This window comes from Lepus europaeus, chromosome 17 (genome assembly GCF_033115175.1).
Source record: "Lepus europaeus isolate LE1 chromosome 17, mLepTim1.pri, whole genome shotgun sequence".
Classification (NCBI taxonomy): domain Eukaryota; kingdom Metazoa; phylum Chordata; class Mammalia; order Lagomorpha; family Leporidae; genus Lepus; species Lepus europaeus.
The window spans coordinates 25,366,629-25,385,572 of record NC_084843.1 but is presented as its reverse complement, the minus strand read 5'-3'; the positions used below and the strand labels follow the sequence as shown (position 1 = coordinate 25,385,572).

The following is an 18,944-nucleotide window of genomic DNA, read 5'->3' as shown; positions in this document are numbered from 1 at the left end:
CTGTATCACAACAGCATGAGTTCCGGGCTTCACTTTGTACATTTATATAATTTTTAAAGATTTTTATTAATTTATTTGAAAGAGTTACACAGAGAAGGAGAAGCAGAGAGAGAGAGCGCTCTTCCATCTGCTGGTTCACTCCCCGGTTGGCCTCAATGGTCGGAGCTGGGCCGATCCAAAGCCAGGAGCCAGGAGCTTCTTCTGGGTCTCCCACGTGGTGCAGGGGCCCAAGGACTTGGGCCATCTTCTACTGCTTTCCCAGGCCATAGCAGAGAGCTGGATCTGCAGTGGAGCAGCCGGGACTTGAACCAGTGCCCATACGGGATGCCGGCATTGCAGTCAGCAGCTTTACCCATACGCCACAGTGCCGGCCCCCATTTATATAATTTTTGAAAAATTTAGAGGTAGAACATATTATAAATTATATGTGCAAGTTTTCTACTGATGGTTTAAATCGTGTGGGATCTTACAGATCACAGCATCTTTATTTTTTAAATCTTTGTTTTGGGAGGGAGAGTTAAATAAAGGGATGAAAGTTCACATAATGCAGTCCTTTAAATCAGTTTGGGGGTGGTTAATACATTTGCACGTATGAAAGAACGGCGAGCGCTTCTTAGTTACCTGGCACTGCTGTGGCTGCCTCTCCTGAGCTCCCTTTTAATTCTCCAGTCTCTAGGAGGCAGGTATTGCTGTCCCGATTTTCAGATGAGGAAACCGAGGCACACGGACACCACGTTAGAAAGCACACAGAATACAGCGCCGGGATGTGGAGTTTGACGACAATGCGACTTGGGCAGTTACGTCCGCTAACCACTGCATTAGATTGTCTTTGGGCTCTTTATTTATGCTTGGCTTCTTTAGGATTCAAATTTCCTTTTGGCTATTTCCGGGCCATTTTTATCACGTCGGCGAGGAGACGGTGTCACCGTTTACAATGGCCCTTCCGTAAGCGGCCTGAGCGCACCGGCCCCGACACGTCCCGGCTTGCACGTGAGTCACAAGTCACTCAGCGCCGCGCCCGGCTCGGCGGCCCCGCCCGGAGCGGCGAGCGCCGTTGCCTAGCGACAGCCGCGCCACACCGGAAGCCGAGGGCGTTTTCGGCCTGCGCTGGGCCGCGGCCGCTTCTGTCTGAAGCGTCGGAGTTCTGGATAGGGCACTTCGCTTCCTTTTCTGCGCCACAGGAAACGGCGCTGGCCTGCCTTTCCCCTCATAGTTGAATGTAAAAAAACTTGGAACACCGAGTTTGTGGCAGCAGAGGGCTAGGGATTCGCTCGACTGTGTCGATTTCTCTCAAGTCTGCTCCCCACGGGCGGGACCCCAGCGCTGCTCTTCCGTGGTCTCGAGCGTTTACGCGCTGTGGACTGAGTTCTTGGCCAGCCGGGCGGCTTTCGGCCCCGCCACGTCTGAAAACAGCCTTTGCTGAGGTGAGCGCGGACCAGCCTGGAGCCTGGAGACCGGGAGCCGGGGGCACAAGCTAGCGCGCTGCACAGACGCACAGCCACAGGGAGGCGGGAAGCGGAGCCGCGGACGCAAGCGCGCCCCCTCAGGATCCATTAGTTACTCCCGAAGCTCAGCCCGACTCCGGAGCCAGGCCGAGGGCGGGGCGAGGCGGCGCGTTCCCGTCACCCTTGCCAATCACGCGACTCGGCCCCGCCCCGCCTCAGGACCTTCCCTGGCGGAAGCTCGCGGTCGCGCGCTTTAGGGGATCTCCGGCAACGCAGATTCGCGCGCATCAATCTAGCCAATCAGGAGTCTCTTCCGCTCCCGCGCGGCCCCGCCCCTTGGGGCTGCTTCGGCTGACGGCCGCGGCTCCGCGCGGTGTTTGAATGCGGTGGGGGTGACGGAGGGAGGTAGCGTGCTTTGGGCCAGGGGGTGTCTGAGCGCTGGACTTCGGGGGCCTGCTGAAAAGCCAAGTAGGGGTTCCTTTCTGCAGCCGGGGGCTCTCGACCGTCCCTCAGGCCTGGGGTGTCTGGAGGGCCGGCGGGCTCCCTTCATGGGGGAAAGGGGAGAGGCCGCCTTTACCCCACCGAGTTGGAAGAACAGCTTCAGTCGACTTCCCTTTTCAGTGTCTGTTCGCTTTTACGCTGAAACTGCAGACAGGCGTGATTTTTTTTTTCTTTATATTTTCTTGTTTCTTAACGCCTGGTTCTGGTCAAGCGGCTTTTAGGGTTCGGGATGATTGACAGGTCCAGGTCCGATTATGCCTTTTGAGCCCACTTAGGCCATGTCTCTTTTAATTATGAAGCTGTCACAACGAATTTAAAGAATCACTATCTAAAGTTGTTATTCTCCCTTGCCCCTGTAATGGAGACTTGGAAGATACTTCATGGCTAACAAGTCTCGTTTCTGTGAGATACTAGTCGGTTAATTTGTCATGAAAAAACTTGTCCTTGTGTGGGAATGTAAGTGAAAAACTACAAAAATAGCGAGAATTAACTACAACTAACTGAAATTAGAAAAAAAAAAAAAAAAACCCAACTGCTGGCCCAATAAAGAAATACTTGGATAAAAATGGAGGACTTTAGAGCGGTATGGTTATTTTGAGTCCCATTTCATAATTACTTTTTCTGGTTCTAGAGGTAACCCAAGATTTCATTTTCAAGATGGAAAGCCCATCAGACTCAGCGGTGATTGCACCTAGCACCCCACAGGCCTGTGCGAATCCGCCATCTTCCCTTGCAAGGAGCTCAGGAAAACAAGTACGAAGATCTTATTCAGTCTTAAGTATCGGCGTGGTTTTAACTCTGAAGATTGTTCATTAACATGCAGATATGTTGTTAAATAGTCATTTAGTTTCTTCTAAGATACAGTGTGTGACCAGCCCCTCCCAGATTTTCATACTGAGCCAGTTCATTTAGTTTCAGATTAGATTATTGCAACACTCCTAGGTGAGGAAGTTTGGACCTGCGGTATTATCAAGGTGAAGGACTTTGGCGGCAGTGGGTCTTTCCTCAGTCTGCTATCCTATAGCATCTGGAGTAGCAGGAGGCATGGGCTAGAAGCTGAGAGAAGTTTGATTATTGGGATGACTTTAGAAGGGTGTTGACCTGGCTGAGGAAGAGAGGAAAATTAATGGAACTTCTGGAAATTAAACACATTTTGTGATGGTTACTTTAGATATGTGGAGACAGAAAGCCCCCTAGTGGTGTCTACTATAGAAATGTAAGGCTTTTATTTCTAGCACATTTCTTTACATGAAGACTTGGTTAACATTTTTAATATTTTGTTCTCCTTTCAGCCTATGAGTGCAACACTTAGAGAAAGGTTAAGGAAAACAAGATTTTCATTTAATTCCTGTTACAGTGTGGTGAAACGTCTTAAAGTTGATGATGAAGAAAATGATCAGAACTTGTCAGAGAAGCCACCCTCTGCCACAGAAGAAAACTGTTTGGAATTTCAAGAAAGTTTTAAACGCATAGACAGTGAACTTGAAGAAAGTACACATTTGAAAAATACATTCAAGAACGTCAGTGCATGTGAAGCTACCTCACTTGATACAAGGCCATGCAGTGTTCTCCAAAATGACTTCGAGAAGGAGAATCTTCCTATACAAGGATTGAAGGAAGAAAGAGCAAAATTGGTGAAGCAGGTTCAGGAAAAAGAGGACCTTCTTCGGAGGCTAAAATTAGTCAAAATGTATAGATCGAAGGTAAGAGGAATTTTTAACAATTTTTTTTAAAGATTTATTTTATTTATTTGAAAGAGTTACAGAGAGGTAGAGACACAGAGAGAGAGAGGTCTTCCATCTGCTGGTTCACTCCCCAGATGGCCGCAACGGCCAGAGCTGCGCCAATCTGAAATCAGGAGCCAGGAGCTTACTCGGGGTCTCCCACGTGGGTGCAAGGGCCCAAGGACCCAGGCCATCCTCTACCACTACCCCAGGCCACAGCAGGGAGCTGGATCAGAAGAGGAGTAGACGGGACTAGAACCGGCGCCCATAAGGGATGCTGGCACTTCAGGCCAGGGCTTTAACCCTTGTGCCACAGCACCTGCCCCCAGTTTTTTGTTTTTACATACATTTCAGGAAAGTAATTTCAGAAGTAGAAATCCATCTTACAGGGGCTAGTGTTGTGGCACAGCGTGTTGAGCCACTGCTTTCAATGCTTGCATCCCATATTGGAGCCAGATTTGAGTTGTGGCTGCTCTGCTTCTTCTGATCTGGCTCCAAGATAATGTTCCAGTGAAGTAAGTAGAAGATGTCCCAAGTACTTGTGCCCATGCATCCCAAGTGGGAGACTCAGATGTATTTCTGGGCTCCTGGCTTAAGACTGGACCAGCCCTGGCTATTGTAGCCATCTGGGGAGTGAAACAGTGGGTGAGAGATTTCCTCTCTCTCTTTCCCCCTCTCTGTTCCTCTGGTTTCAAAATAAATACATCTTTTAAAAATCCAATTTTTACATATCTTAGCATAGTGAGCAGCATGTCACATATCCAGAAACCTGGCTTCCTTTAACTATTAAGTCAAATATAAATCACAGAAGAGGCTCCTCTAAACAAAAGATAAAACTTGTTAAAGGTCCCAATTCTTATCACATATGCACTTTAAACTTTTCTTTCTAGTTTGCAGCCCACAGCAATATTAGAAGTATCAAATCTTAGATGCAAATACAATGGGGACAGGAATGACAGCTTACAGTGAATGAGTGAAGCTAAAAATGGGGCGAGCATTGTAGCACAGATTAAGCTGCTGCTTTTAACATCACAGCTCATGTTTGGGTGCCTGGTTTGAATCCTGGCTACTTTGTGCTTTCCATCTAGTGTTCTGCTAATGCTCCTGGGAAGCAGCAGATGAGAGCCCAAGTACTTGGGTTCCTGCCACCTACATAGGAGACCCAGATGGAGTTCCAGGCCCTTGGCTTTGCTATTGAGGGCATCTAGGGAGAGAACAAGTGGATGGAAGATCTCTCTCCCTCTCCCTACTGCCCTTTATGCCTCCTCACTCTGCCATTCAAATAAATAATAAAACTCTGAAAAAAATGATGGTGGGCACTGTGGTGCAGCTTAGGTTGCTGCTTGGGATGCTGGCATCTCACATTGGAGTGCTGGTTAGGGTTCCAGCTGCCCTGCTTTGGATCCCACTTCCTGTGTATGCATCTTGGGAGGCAGCAGATGATGTCTCAAAGTGCTTGGGCCTCTGACCCAGATGGGAGACCCAGATGAAGTTCTAGGCTCCTGGCTTCTGTCTGGCTCAGCTTGTCCTCATTCTGTCTCTCTTGCTTTTTCAAGTACATGGGCCACAGAAAACAATCAAAGTATTTTTAGTAATGATCGTGATTTCCCTAAAATAATGAAAATGTTTTGGGTATCTTGTTTGAGAAAACAAGTATCAGATTTTAGATTTCAACCCAGATAGGTTGAATTAAATAGCACTTGGAAGGAGATAGCCTTTATTATTTAGAAAATTCATGTATATGCTAGAATTCATTCTTCCCTGGCAGTATGGCATAAATGATGGAATAGCACATCTCATTTGCTATATTGAAATTTTAGGATTTTTCTAAATATGACTTACACATTTGTGAGATACAAAATGTTGAAACATATGTTTAACTTGAACACTCTTTTTAGAGTGGTTCTAGGTTCACAACAACACTGAATAGAAGGTGCAGCATAATTTTGTCATATTTTAAAATGAGTTGTAATGGAAAAAGTGATTTATTTTTCCTTTGCAGTGTTCCTTCTTTACATCATTTTATTCTATTTAAAGATTTGTTTTTTTCCTAAGGGTTAAGTTGGACTAGAGCTTGAACCAAACAAAATAGCCACAAAGCTCAAATTGAGTAGCATTGTAATAATTCTACTTACAACCCAGTCCCATTCATCTCCAGATAGATTAGCCTTTAAAGTTGTCAGTTAATGTGACAACTTTATTAAATAAGTTATAATAGTATGACTATCTAGTAAATGACATACATTCATATGGATTTTTTTTTCCCACTTTGTTTCAGAATGACCTGTCTCAATTACAGTCATTAATAAAGAAGTGGAGAAACTGTAGCCAGTTGTTGCTTTATGAACTGCACTCGGCTATGTCTGAAGAAAACAAGAAGTTGAGCCTCACTCAACTGGTGGACCACTATGGGTTAGATGACAAGTTGATACACTATAACAGAAGTGAAGAAGAATTCATAGATGCTTAATTCATAATTTTTTTTTTCCAGAATATCTTTGAGAATGCCAACTTAATTAAAAGACACACATTTCAGGGCTTAGAGGAAGGTATTCTGTTGAACATCAGTTTAGGGCCCTCTACTATACAGACTAAGTTATAAAATGAGAATTTAGTATTTTGGCTAACTTTGCCAAAAAGAAGTTGACATTTAAAGAAATGTGAAAAAAATTTAAATCATGCTTATAAGATAAAATTCAGATAAGTCTGGAAACCAGTTTTAGTACATGTTTTTTGTGGCAAAAGTTTTAAATGTAAAAGAACAGTCCAGTCTGGTGAATCTAAACCTATCTAAAAATTCCTGCCTGTTAACTAAGTTTATGAATCTTATTTCTATCCATTTACTATGTATTTCCATCTGATGATCTAGCAGGTAATTAAACTATGTCCAAAATCATATTGCTCCCTGTCTCTCATATTTTTCATTTACTGAAATGATGGTTTCTTAGGAAACTATATGTCTCCTGCATCAAGGTGCCATGGCATATAAGGTCTTCCACATTCTTCTACCTTTCTAGCTTCATCTGCAAAATAGAATGTATGTAAAGAATGTTGTCTGTTGAGTCCCCAGTAACTCCTCAGCCACAAGCCCGCCTCCATAGGGTTGGGTTTTTGCTCACAAGTTGTCTAATTGTATCTGTTGTCCTTACTATATATAGAGATGAGACCTAAGCTGGCCCAGTCCCTGAGGAACAGCTCAGGAACAGCCCATCCTGTTCTATGGCTGGAGCTCTTGGAGCTGGAGTTGTTGTATTTAAATTTGGAAGCACCAGAGCTGGTGTGCTTAGGATAATGTGTTTGCTTACGGAGAAAGGCAGAGGTAATAGATGGAGAGAGCATTTTGGATCAGTGGCTTCCTAGTCCTAATTGCCAGTCATTCTTGAGAGCTTTATGGGTTTCTGCTTTGGAATCCTTTTAGGAATTAAAAAAATTTTGGTTAAAAAGAAAAGTACCTCTCTGCTAGTTGGTGAATAACTACTACTTTGAGCCTTACCCTCAACTGCACTCCACTTTGTACCTGGCCACATTCCCCTGCCATGATCCAAAAAGCAGAGGTGGCTGGGCCTGCTCTTGCATCCATTCTAATTGTTAGTGACAAGGCCTGCTCTTGCATCCATTCTAATTGTTAGTGACAAGGCCAGGAAATGTCTTGCTCTTGCCCACATACATACATGGACACAAATTCCCGCTTCTAGATGCCACATTGCCATTTGCTTTTGTGAGTCAAAGAGGGTTAGCCCTCGTCCACATGGGGCTCCCCTGGTTCTGGAATTCCTGAATGCGCACCTCTAAGAAGCTGTTGTTCTAGTGCTTACAAGCCAGCCCCTAGCACTGCATGTTGCGCAGTAAGGGGGCCTAAAAGCCACAGAGGAAGTGGTTCCCCTGGCATTCTGGAATGTAAATGTGTGGTATTATTTAGATCTCAGAGGATGCAGCTGCTCACTGCTGACAGGCACATCCCTTGGAGTCACCCTTTCATGTCCACCTGTGCAAACTACAGCATCAGTGAGTCTTTAGTTCTAGGATTGCTAGAGGGTATGGTAATCGGGATTTCTAGTCACTAGCCCTGGCCAGTGGTACAGCGGGTACTCAGGAAACAGGTGGACCATGGTGGGATGAATGGAGCTTATGGGACAGTTTGGCATCTGAAGATTTCTAAGGGGTAAGCCTCCATTTTACCATTTCTGTTGAATCTCACCTCCATTTAATAGGATGCATTTATTAAAAACAAGTGAAGATCATAAAAATGAGCTAATAGTTAACACTGCACTTGCTTTGTGCCACTTTTAAAGGTGTATCAACTCACTTGAGTATACAATTATCAACACTTAATTTTAAAGATGAAGAAATTTAAGTAGTTGTTTAAAAACTAAATGATTATTTAAAACTTAAGTGGCAGAGCCAGGATTGGAACCCAGACAACCCAGCAACAGAGCCCATAGTCTTAATTTCTATGCTATGTTTGACCCAATTAATTATATCACTACTTGGTAACATAGGTACTATTTTAAATAGCTTTTAAAAATAAATATAACTGCTATTGCAAAGAAGCTAGAGGGAGTCTGTGCCATGAACAGTATCAAGAGAGGAATTGGGGTACATGACCCATGTGCTTTTCCAAAGCACCTGACAACCCTCCAAGGCAGAACTTTCCTCCTGCTAAAAAGGCTTCCATTGGAAAACAGCTTTGGGACAAGACATTCCAGAAATGACTCACTCCTTCATGCCTCAAACCTGAGGCATTCAAGCCAGAACATTGCCAGAGTCACCCAGTGTTGATGATGAAGAAACAGAAATGATACAGGTTGCTTGATTTGTCTGGACCTGGTAATCTACAAAGAATTATCCAGTGAAATCTGTGGCATTGGCTATTAGTAAATGAAGTACCTAGGCAGCTAATGTAGGTGATATTGAATTTGTCTCACCAGAAAAAGTCTAGTATACATAATGGTGGACTCAACACAACAACAAAGAGAACTGATAATTATAAAGAATTTGTACTGCTCACACACTCCCTCACCCTCAGGTCCATTGCCTTGCTCCCCTATCTCAGGGATAATTAAAACATTTTAAAAATTACTTGTAAAAATTTCCATTTTATTTGAAAAGCAGAAAGATCTTCCATCTGCTGGATCACTCCCCAAATGCATGCAACAGCTCTGGCTGGGCCAGGCTGAACACAGGTGCCCTGAACTTAGTCTTGGATCTCCCACCTGGATAGCAGGGACCCAAGTACATGAGCCATCCCCAGCTGCCTCCTAGAGTGTGCATGAGCAGGAAGCTGGAATTGGAAAAAAGGCCTGGATTTGAACCCAGGCACTCTGATATGGCATGTGGGCATCCCGAGTGGCATCTGAACCCATCTTAACCACTGTGTCAAACATCCCATTAGAGATAATTTTAAAGGACCTTGAACATAGAAATGTTACCAGTGAACACTTCCATATTAAATCAGCCAAAATGACTATAGGGGTCAGTTCAATACTAAGGAGGGATGCATCAAGTGATATTGATCCATGGGGTGGGTGTTTGATTCAGCAGTCAAGTTACTGTCTGAAAAGCCCCCATCCCATATCAGAGGATCTGGGCTTGAGTCCAGACTACTTTGAATTTCAGCTTACTTTTCCTTCTCTCAGTATCCTAAGAGGCAGCAGAAAATGGCTAACATAGTTGATGGCTTAAATAGCGGAGTCCCTGCCACCTATGTAGGTAAGAGACCTGGACTGAGTTCCAGGACTCCCTGGCCATTTTGGGCCTTTGGAGGAATGAACCAGTGGATGGAACTCCTAGCTCTCTCTCTGCCTCTCGAATCTTGTACAACAAAAACAAAGCCAGAACATCACAATACCTGATTTCAGGACATACTACAGGGCAGTTGTTATCAAAACAGCATGATACTGGTACAGAAACAGATCGATAGACCAATAAAACAGAATAGAAACACCAGAAATCAATCCAAACATCTACAGCCAACTTATATTTGATCAAGGATCTAAAACCAATTCCTGGAGCAAGGACAGTCTATTCAATAAATGGTGCTGGGAAAATTGGATTTCCACGTGCAGAAGCATGAAGCAAGACCCCTACCTTACACAAAAATCCACTCAACATGGATTAAAGATCTAAATCTATGACCCGACACTATCAAATTATTAGAGAACATTGGAGAAACCCTGCAAGATATAGGTACAGGCAAAGACTTCTTGGAAAAGACCCCAGGAGCACAGGCAGTCAAAACCAAAATTAACAATTGGGATTGCATCAAATTGAGAAGTTTCTGTACTTCAAAAGAAACAGTCAGGAAAGTAAAGAGGCAACCAACAGAATGGGAAAAAATATTTGCAAACTATGCAACAGATAAAGGATTAATAACCAGAATCTACAAAGAAATCAAGAAACTCCACAACATCAAAACAAACAACCCACTTAAGAGATGGGCCAAGGACCTCAATAGACATTTTTCAAAAGAAGAAATCCAAATGGCCAACAGGCACATGAAAAAATGTTCAAGATCACTAGCCATCAGGGAAATGCAAATCAAAACCACAATGAGGTTTCACCTCACCCCGGTTAGAATGGCTTACATTCAGAAATCTACCAACAACAGATGCTGGTGAGGATGTAGGGAAATAGGGACACTAACCCACTGTTGGTGAGAATGCAAACTGGTTAAGCCACTATGGAAGTCAGTCTGGAGAGTCCTCAGAAACCTGAATATAACCCTACCATACAACCCAGCCATCCTACTCCTTGGAATTTACCCAAAGGAACTTAATTTGGCTAATAAAAAAGCCATCTGCACCTTAATGTTTATTGCAGCTCAATTCACAATAGCTAAGACCTGGAACCAACCCAAATGTCCATCAACAGTAGACTGGATAAAGAAATTATGGGACATGTACTCTATAGAATACTATACAGCAGTCAAAAACAATGAAATTCGGTCATTTGCAACAATGGAGGAATCTGGAAAACATCATGCTGAGTGAAATAAGTCAGTCCCAAAGGGACAAATATCATATGTTCTCCCTGATCGGTGACAACTGACTGAGCACCAAAAAGGAAACCTGTTGAAGTGAAATGGACACTATGAGAAACAATGACTTGATCAGCCCTTGTCCTGACTGTTGATGAACAACTTAATACTTTATCCCTTTTAGTATTTTTTTGTTCTACTTAATACTATTGGTTGAACTCTGTAATTAATACACAATTATTCTTAGGTGTTTAAAATTAACTGAAAAGAGATCCCTGTTAAATATAAGAGTGGGAATAAGAGAGGGAAGAGATGTACAATTTGGGACATGATCAATTGGATTTTCCCCAAATGATAGAGTTAGAAACGTGCCAGGGGATTCTAATTCAATCCCATCAAGGTGTCATGTACCAATGCCATCTCACTAGTCCAAGTGATCAATTTCTGTTCACAAATGATCATAATGATAGGACTAAGAGTCAAAGGGACCACATAAACAAGACTAGTGTCTGCTAATAGTAACTGATAGAGTAAAAAAGGGAGAGAACGATCCAACATGGGAAGCAGGATACACAGCAGACTCATAGAATGGAAGAAATCCTAAACAGCACTCTGGCCTCAGAATCAGCCCTTAAGGCATTCGGATCTGGCTGAAAAGCCCATGAGAGGTTTTCAGGCATGGAAAGCCAAGACACTCTGGCAAAAAAAAGAAAAAAGAAAGAAATGTGGAAAGAACAGGTCATCAAAGAAGGAGGTACCTTTCTCTGAAGGGAGGAGAGAACTTCTGCTTTGACTATGACCTTGTCTAAATATGATCAGAGTCAGCGAACTCAAAAGGCCTCCATAGCCTTGGCAACTCATGACAAGAGCCTAGGGTGATTACTGACGCCATAAACAAGAGTGTAAGTCAACAACAGGAGTCACTGTACTTACTCCTCATGTAGGATCTCTGTCCTTAATTTGCTGTACATCGTGATTTAATGCTATAACTAGTACTCAAACAGTATTTTTTCACTTTGTGTTTCCCTGTGGGTGCAAACTGTTGAAAGCTTTACTTAATATATGCTAAATTGATCTTATGTACATAAAGATAATTGAAAATGAATCTTGATGTGAATGGAATGGGAGAGGGAGCGGGAGAGGGGAGGGTTGCGGGTGGGAGGGAAGTTATGGGGGGGGGGGAAGCCATTGTAATCCATAAGCTGTACTTTGGAAATTTATATTCATTAAATAAAAGTTAAAAAAAAGAAAAAAAGATATTGGGCCTATCATTTCCTTTACCATCTCCGTGGGGGCACTGGTTACTCTGTTGTGATCAATTAAGTCTTCTAAAGATGTGTTTCTAGGGTTGGGGTGTGTGGTAAAGCAGGTTAAGCTGCCACTTGGGACTCCTGCACCCCATATCAGAGTGCTGGTTTGAGTCTCTGTGCCTCTGCTTGCAATCCAGCTTCCTAATAATGCGTTCTAGGAAGCAGAAGATGATGGCTCAAGTGCTTTGGCACCTGCCACTCATGTGAGAGACCTAGATGGAGTTCTGAGATCCTGGCTTTGGCCTGGCCCAGCCCTAGCTGTTGCATGTATTTGGGAAGTGAACCAGCAGATGGAAGATCTCCTTTTCTCTCTGCCTTTCACATAGATGAAAATAAATAAACATTCAGAAGATATTTTTCTAAATGGAATATTTTATAGTAGCTTTCTTGTGACAGCAGAGGATATTGGATGTGGTATTATAGATTAGTGTTTAGTTCATAGATTACTGAATCTGAAGCCAGTGCCTCAGTCTCCATCATGTGGAGATTGTGGTCTGTGATCCAAGTGATAGCACCTTGGAATGCGTAGGCTGCAGGCTATGGAAGGGCCATCAAGTCCTCTGGCCAGTTAATCTCATATAGCCATCATCATCTAGGTGAATAAAGTGATAAACTGTTTCATGGAAATGAGAAAGTCTTTTTTTTTAAGATTTTATTTATTTATTTGAGAGGTAGAGCCACAGACAGTGAAAGGGAGAGACAGAAAGAAAAGTCTTCCCTCCGTTGGTTCACTCCGCAGATGGCCGCAATGGCCAGAGCTATGCCGACCTGAAGCCAGAAGCCAGGTGCCTCCTCCCAGTCTCCCATGTGGGTGCAGGGGCCCAAGGACTCAGGCCATCCTCCACTGTTTTCCCAGGCCACAGCAGAGGGCTCGATCGGGAGAGGGGCAGCTGGTACTAGAACTGGTGCCCATATGGGATGCCGGTGCCACAGGTGGAGGATTAACCCACTGCGCCACGGTACCAGCCCCAAAAGTCCTTTTTTGTTTGCTAAACCCAATTGGGTATGGCACAATATTGAATTATAATAAATAAGAAATGTAGCAAATTAGGTTTTCAAGACATGCTAAAATTTACAAAGGATTTAAGGCTTGGATAAAGTAAACAATTTATCTTGTTCTCATTGATAGAATAGAGTAACATTAAAACATTCTAGTTAGTATTTTTTCTGATTGTAAAAGAAAAATACAAAAGTATAAAGATAAATATCATCCATAAACTCACAACTTTTCTAGTAACTTTACTAACAGTTGCTAAGAATTTCTTTTTTGTCCTTAAGAATTTCTATAATATAACTATGAAAATATCTTTGGTCCAGTTAAGATTAAGTGTATAAAATAAATCTTGAATACTTTCTTTCTGACTTAAAATCTTGCTTATTTTTGAATAAAAAATTCATTACACATTTATTCATGTAGAAAAAAATTTATATGATGATTAAAGCTAAGATTAAACAACTGCTATTAAAAATATAAAACACTCAGAGGAGCCTCTACTTAAATTTCCCCATATGAAAGAAAGAACAATAAGTTTACCCAAATAAACTGATTTTCAAAATGACTGATTTGGCTTTGCATTTCCGGCCAGTGATTTTACATTTGAACAAGAGCAGGGAATGTTTTCATCCTTAATCTTTCAACTTCAGCCTGCAGTATGGAAATCTGTGCAGCCTGTTGTCTGGAAACGTTTGTCAGCTTCTGTTGTTGAATCATGTTTTCATATCGTTCTTTGGCAATCTTTTCGCAAGTCAGTTTAGACCCTATCCCAGAAAGAGAAGAAAAGAATTAACTGGACTTCTAACCCTAACCAACACTTCAAAGAAGCAGCACTCAGAATCAATTAAATGTGTGGCTTGGTAACTATTAAGCACATTTCATGAATACTTATTACTTTAAGAAACCTACAGTTGGTTAAAGAAAAAGTTTACCCATTGCATTGCAGATGCCTTGTCTCTCTGAGACAGCTACCAGTTCTTCCCTCAGGCTGCAGCATAGTGAATGATTTGCTATATCTTTCTGATTGCTGAATTTTTCCAATTTTTTGAGTAGTCTTTTGCAGTTGTCCACATTCTTTTTGTGGGTCTGAAATTTTTGTTCCCATGACACCCAAGAAAAAAGAATTTTGAAAAAATGCAATTTATTTTAAATTATTCTTATATTTAAAATACACTATCTGCGCTAAGATAACATCTTACTATCATCTCTCTGGTGGCTGGCATACCTCCTGCACATAGTAGGCACTCAAATTATTTGTTGAAAGATAGAATGGTATGTTAATACTGCATTAAAATTTTTATGTAATTGTAAAAATGAGAATATTTTAAAAGGTATGAATTACTTTGTTTCCATCTTACACATGCTATACAATAAAAACAGGATTTTTATTCAGTTATGATAAAACAGAGTTTAAAAGGAAAGACCATCAACATTTCTGTTATTTAAGTCATAACCTAAAGCAAAATAGGCATTTAGACAGGTGCCAAGGGTTTATTCTAATATTAAAAGGCATCCTCCAGTCTATCCAAATGGTTACGGTGGCAAGGGCACTATTCAGACTTCTAATTTCCTCATGAGTATCAGTAAATGACTCAGATGTTGTTAGGTTCTGTTTGAATTCCTGATTTGACACACTGTACACTTTCTTAATGAATTACAACTGTTGTGATTTAATGATCAGTATCTGAGACTTACCTTATCTAAAACATCAATGGTTTGCTCCATTATTCCAATCTGAATAGCAATCAGAGTCTCGTAGTGTGGTTCATTTAGGTACTTTGAGAGAAAAAAACACATGAGTGATATTTTTATCTATTTCTTTCAACAGATAAGTTTAGAAGGATTGCCTTTGTTTTGAAAGTTTCTGCTTGGGTCCAGCGCGGTGGCATAGTGGTTAAAGCCTCTGTGAAGCCAGAATCCCTCATGGGTGCCAGTTTGAGTTCCTGCTGCTCCACTTCCAATCCAGCTCCCTGCTAATGGCCTGAGAAAAGTAGCAGAAAATGGCCCAAGTGCTTGGGTCTTTGCACCCATGTGGGAGACACAGAAGAAGCTCTGGGCTTCTGGCTTTGCCCTGGCCCAGCACTGGTGGTTGTGGCCATTTGAGTAGTGAACCAGAAGATGGAAGATCTCTGTCTCTGTCTCTCTCTCTTTCTCTCTCTGTAACTCTTTGAAATAAAATGATAAATTTTTTAAACAGCAATTTTCTGCTTTTCAGAACAAATATGGATGTAAGTTAAGACTGACTTGATTTTCATGCCATGTTTTACCTGTTTTTAGCCATCAATACATTCATCTATATACTAATTTTTACCTACAGTCTTTTCTTATTCATTCACTCACTTATTTAGCTTGCCATTCATTCAATGTCTCTCTTGAGTCCCATATTAACAGTGTCCCAGTTAAAGACACTGAGGGAGATATAAAATAATATGATCTACTACTCAAGAAAAATGGGACATATTCATAATATGATTAATTGCCAGTGCACATCCAGAAGTGATTTCTGGTGGAATAGGGTTTCTCCTGAGGTGGTAAAGGCAGAATGCCTTTATGGAGGAGATGATGTTTAAACTAAACCTTGAAAAACAGATTGATTTGGCGTGTACAAAAAAATACATGAAGAAACACATTCCAGGGAGAAGAACCAGTATGAGCAAATGCACAGAAACAAAATCCTGGAAAATAGTAATCAGTTTGGTTAGGGAATGCTGATGAATATGAGGAACGACGGGAAATAAGCCTGACAGTGCCCATGTAAGGACTGTATAATTCACCTGCCAGCTAAGAAGTTCAGCTTCAAATGTTTGAATAAGGTACTCATGTTATTAAAATGGGTAGGAATACTAATAGAAAAGCAGTATCTGCTATAGATTATATAAGAGAAAGACTCAATGTGAGGAGACCAGTTAGAGATTAATTATAAGGTCGTCTAAGCCACTGAAAATGGAGGAACAAACTGGGGAAGGACAGCAGGTCTGGAGAATGAGGGAATAAGTAAACCGGGAAGACTTGGAAGACACAGGTAAAGATGGCCAAAACTAAGCCTGAGGGTGCAATGGAAAAGAACAGAAATAATCAAATTAAGAAGAGAAGTGGCCTAGCAGATAAAGCCATTGCCTGCAATGCTGGCATCCCTTCTGGGCATTGGTCCGTGTCCTAGCTGCTCCACTTCGGATCCAACTGCCTGCTTAATGGAATGGGGAAAGCAGCATTGGGTCCCTGCACCCATATGGGAGACCTGGATGAAGCTCCTGGCTTCGACCTGGCTCACCACTGGCTGTTGTGGCCATTTGGAGGCATCAACCAACAGATGGAAGATCTTTCTCTGTAACTCTGACTTTTAAAATAAATAAATAAATGCTAATTTTAAAAAGGACTGGTTGGGAAGAAGAAAATATGGAAATGGAGCTTGAGGCAGGTCCAGGACAGAGATCTTAGAACAGAATTGGATTAGAATCCAGAGGGCTAGGATTAGACTTTAAGAAGTTATCACTGGGGAATAGTGGGTAAAGCCACTGCCTGCAGTGCCAGCATCCCATATAGGTGCCAGTTTGAGTCCCAACTGTTCCACTTCCAGTCCAGCTCTCTGCTATGGCCTGGGAAGGCAGTAGAAGATGGCCCAGGTGCTTGGGCCCCTGCACCCACATCGGAGGCCCGAAAGAAGCTCCAGGTTCCTGGCTTCGGATAGGTGCAGCTCGGGCCGTTACGGCCATCTGGGGAGTGAATCAGTGGATGGAAGACCTCTCTCTCTCTCTCTGTCTATCCTTCTCTCTAGGTGTAACTCTGACTTTCAAATAAATAAATCTTTAAAAAGAAGTGATCATTGAAGTTAGAAAAATACAGAAGATCATCAAGGAAGAGGGAAAAGAAAGAACGACAACCAGAGTTAAGGTCAGAATCTTAAAGAATGGCTATATTTATGGCTGGTGCCATGGTTCACTAGGCTAATCCTCCACCTGCGGTGCTGGCACCCCAGGTTCTAGTCCTGGTTGGGGTGCTGGTTCTGTCCTGGTTGCTCCTTTTCCAGTCCAGCTCTCTGCTGTGGCCCGGGAAGGCAGTGGAGGATGGCCCAAGTCTTTGGGCCTTGCCACCTGCATGGGAGACCAGGGGGAAGCACCTGGCTCCTGGCTTCGGATCAGTGCAGCACGCTGGCTGTGGCGGCCATTTGGGGGGTGAACCAACGGAAAAGGAAGACCTTTGTCTCTCTCTCTCTCTCTCTCACTAACTCTGCCTATCCAAAAAAAAAAAAAAAAAAGAATGGCTATATTTAAGACCAAGAAACAAAAGATGTCTAGTAAAAAAGGAGGAGTGGAATGATAAGAAGGAAAATAGGAGAAAACATGGATGAAAAAGGAAAAGAAAGGAGAAATCAAGATGCCCAAATACTGCAGAGTATTGAAGGATGATAGTGACTGGAGAAGGGACAATGGATTGACAATTAGGAAGTCTTCAGTGAACTGTGAGAGAGACTTATGCTCCTGAGTGGGACATGAAGTAGAGAGCAAATATGAACTCCTGGAAGAAAAATAATTCACAGACACATTAGGAAATACTTATGATTTAGATTATGCTTGACTTTACAGGGGCTTCTTACTAAATACTGGTTAAATGAACGAACACATTAATTAATGAGCTTAAAAGTAAACGAGGAAGGGGACAGGGAGAACTTGCCTTCTGACGATCTCTTGAAAAAAACAACATCTGGATATCCCAAGCCTTCTGGTTCAGATCTTCCATTTCCATCTCCATTTTTTTATGTTCCCATTCAATCTGAAATATTCCCTTGTGGACATCTTTACTTTCCATCATGCTGGCAACTTTCTTTTGTCCTTGAGTCTTAGAAAAGTACATTTGATATTTATAAATTATGATTCTACATAATTATAAATTATTTGGAGCTGAATGCTATTTTAGAAAAACACTGGGATCACAGGGGAAATTATTTTACTTTTTAAAAGGCAGCAAATATTTTAAAGTGATCTCTTAGGCAAAATATGATCACTATAAAGCATGATAGTCACTAAACAGAGGGATAATGAGATTCCTTTAAATGGCACAGCCATTTTACTTCATGTGTCAATGAATAGGCAAGAACTCCTCTGGCCACCACCTAATCTGCCAACCTGTTTGCATTGTATCCCTACATCCTGCTCTCCCACCTGGTACTATGGATGAAGGACCATTGTTTAATGTGGCTAGGCATGGCAGTATCTGATAGGTAGCTACTGGAAATGTAGAAAAAAAGAGTTGTGAGGCCAGTGTTATGGCTTAGTGGGTAAAGCCCCTGCCTGCAGAGCCAGCATCCCATATGAGCTGCTCCACTTCCAATCCAGCTCTCTGCTATAGCCTGGGAAAGCAGTAGAAGATGGCCCAAATCCTTGGGCCCCTGCACCTCTGTGGGTGACCCAGAGGAAGCTCCTGGCTCCTGGCTTCAGATTGGTGCAGCTCCAGTTGTTATGGTCATTTGGTGAGTGAACTGGTGGATGGAAGACCTCTCTCTCTGCCTCTGCCTCTCTCTAACTCTGCCTTTCAAATAAATAAATAAACCTTAAAAAAAGAGGGTTAAATATGGCATTCAAGTATGTAACTATTTAATACCTTCTTTCAAATTTCTTATATGGAATTTGGGAATATGATAATGAAATTGTTCTAAGATTGCTAAAGGCGAAAGAAATCACTATGTCATTAAGATAATTTGTATGAGAATTCACCAGTTTACATGTTACATGTTTTTTCTTTTCCCCAAATCTAGCTTTTTGAAATTCATGCTACCAACTATATGATCTGCTACTCTTTTCTATAATTTTCATCTTCTCTTCACATCCTAAATATTTTCATCTGATCATGTCACTTCACCACTCAATTCCTATGGGTCAATACCTTGACTTCATCATCACCAAGTTCAAACATTTCTTTAGAGTAGTGTTTCTCAGCAGGATAATTTTTAGTTGATGCAACAGAAGGGGGGCCTGCCACTGGCTTCTAATGGGTAGA

At 42.1% G+C, this 18,944-nt stretch overlaps 2 protein-coding genes across 8 annotated transcripts in view; one reads left to right on the top strand and one right to left on the bottom strand.

Moving 5' to 3' along the window:
* The first annotated feature begins 1,108 nt into the window (after nt 1-1,108).
* SFR1 (SWI5 dependent homologous recombination repair protein 1) lies at nt 1,109-6,567 on the top strand. 3 transcript variants are annotated; one of them, XM_062214353.1, is made up of 4 exons: nt 1,109-1,424; nt 2,578-2,699; nt 3,239-3,649; nt 5,949-6,567. In XM_062214353.1, the coding sequence occupies exons 2-4, from the start codon at nt 2,604-2,606 to the stop codon at nt 6,138-6,140; spliced, it is 699 nt and encodes a 232-aa protein (XP_062070337.1). In that variant the 5' UTR covers nt 1,109-1,424; nt 2,578-2,603; the 3' UTR covers nt 6,141-6,567. The 3 variants fall into 3 exon arrangements, with proteins under 3 accessions (XP_062070337.1, XP_062070339.1, XP_062070338.1); XM_062214355.1 differs by lacking the exon at nt 1,109-1,424 and adding an exon at nt 1,780-1,850; XM_062214354.1 differs by lacking the exon at nt 1,109-1,424 and adding an exon at nt 1,842-1,913.
* Nucleotides 6,568-13,191: 6,624 nt separating this feature from the next.
* Nucleotides 13,192-18,944, bottom strand: part of CFAP43 (cilia and flagella associated protein 43) — a 107,280-nt gene continuing 101,527 nt past the window's right edge. For 3 of the 5 annotated variants that reach the window (XM_062214746.1, XM_062214748.1, XM_062214750.1), the window contains 4 exons: nt 17,622-17,786; nt 14,646-14,726; nt 13,883-14,036; nt 13,192-13,714 (listed from right to left, as the gene is read on the bottom strand). In XM_062214746.1, coding sequence (XP_062070730.1) covers nt 13,548-13,714; nt 13,883-14,036; nt 14,646-14,726; nt 17,622-17,786 — 567 coding nt within the window. In that variant the 3' untranslated portion in view covers nt 13,192-13,547. The remainder of the gene's footprint in view (nt 13,715-13,882; nt 14,037-14,645; nt 14,727-17,621; nt 17,787-18,944) is intronic. The other 2 variants (XM_062214747.1, XM_062214749.1) reach the window with 2 other exon arrangements.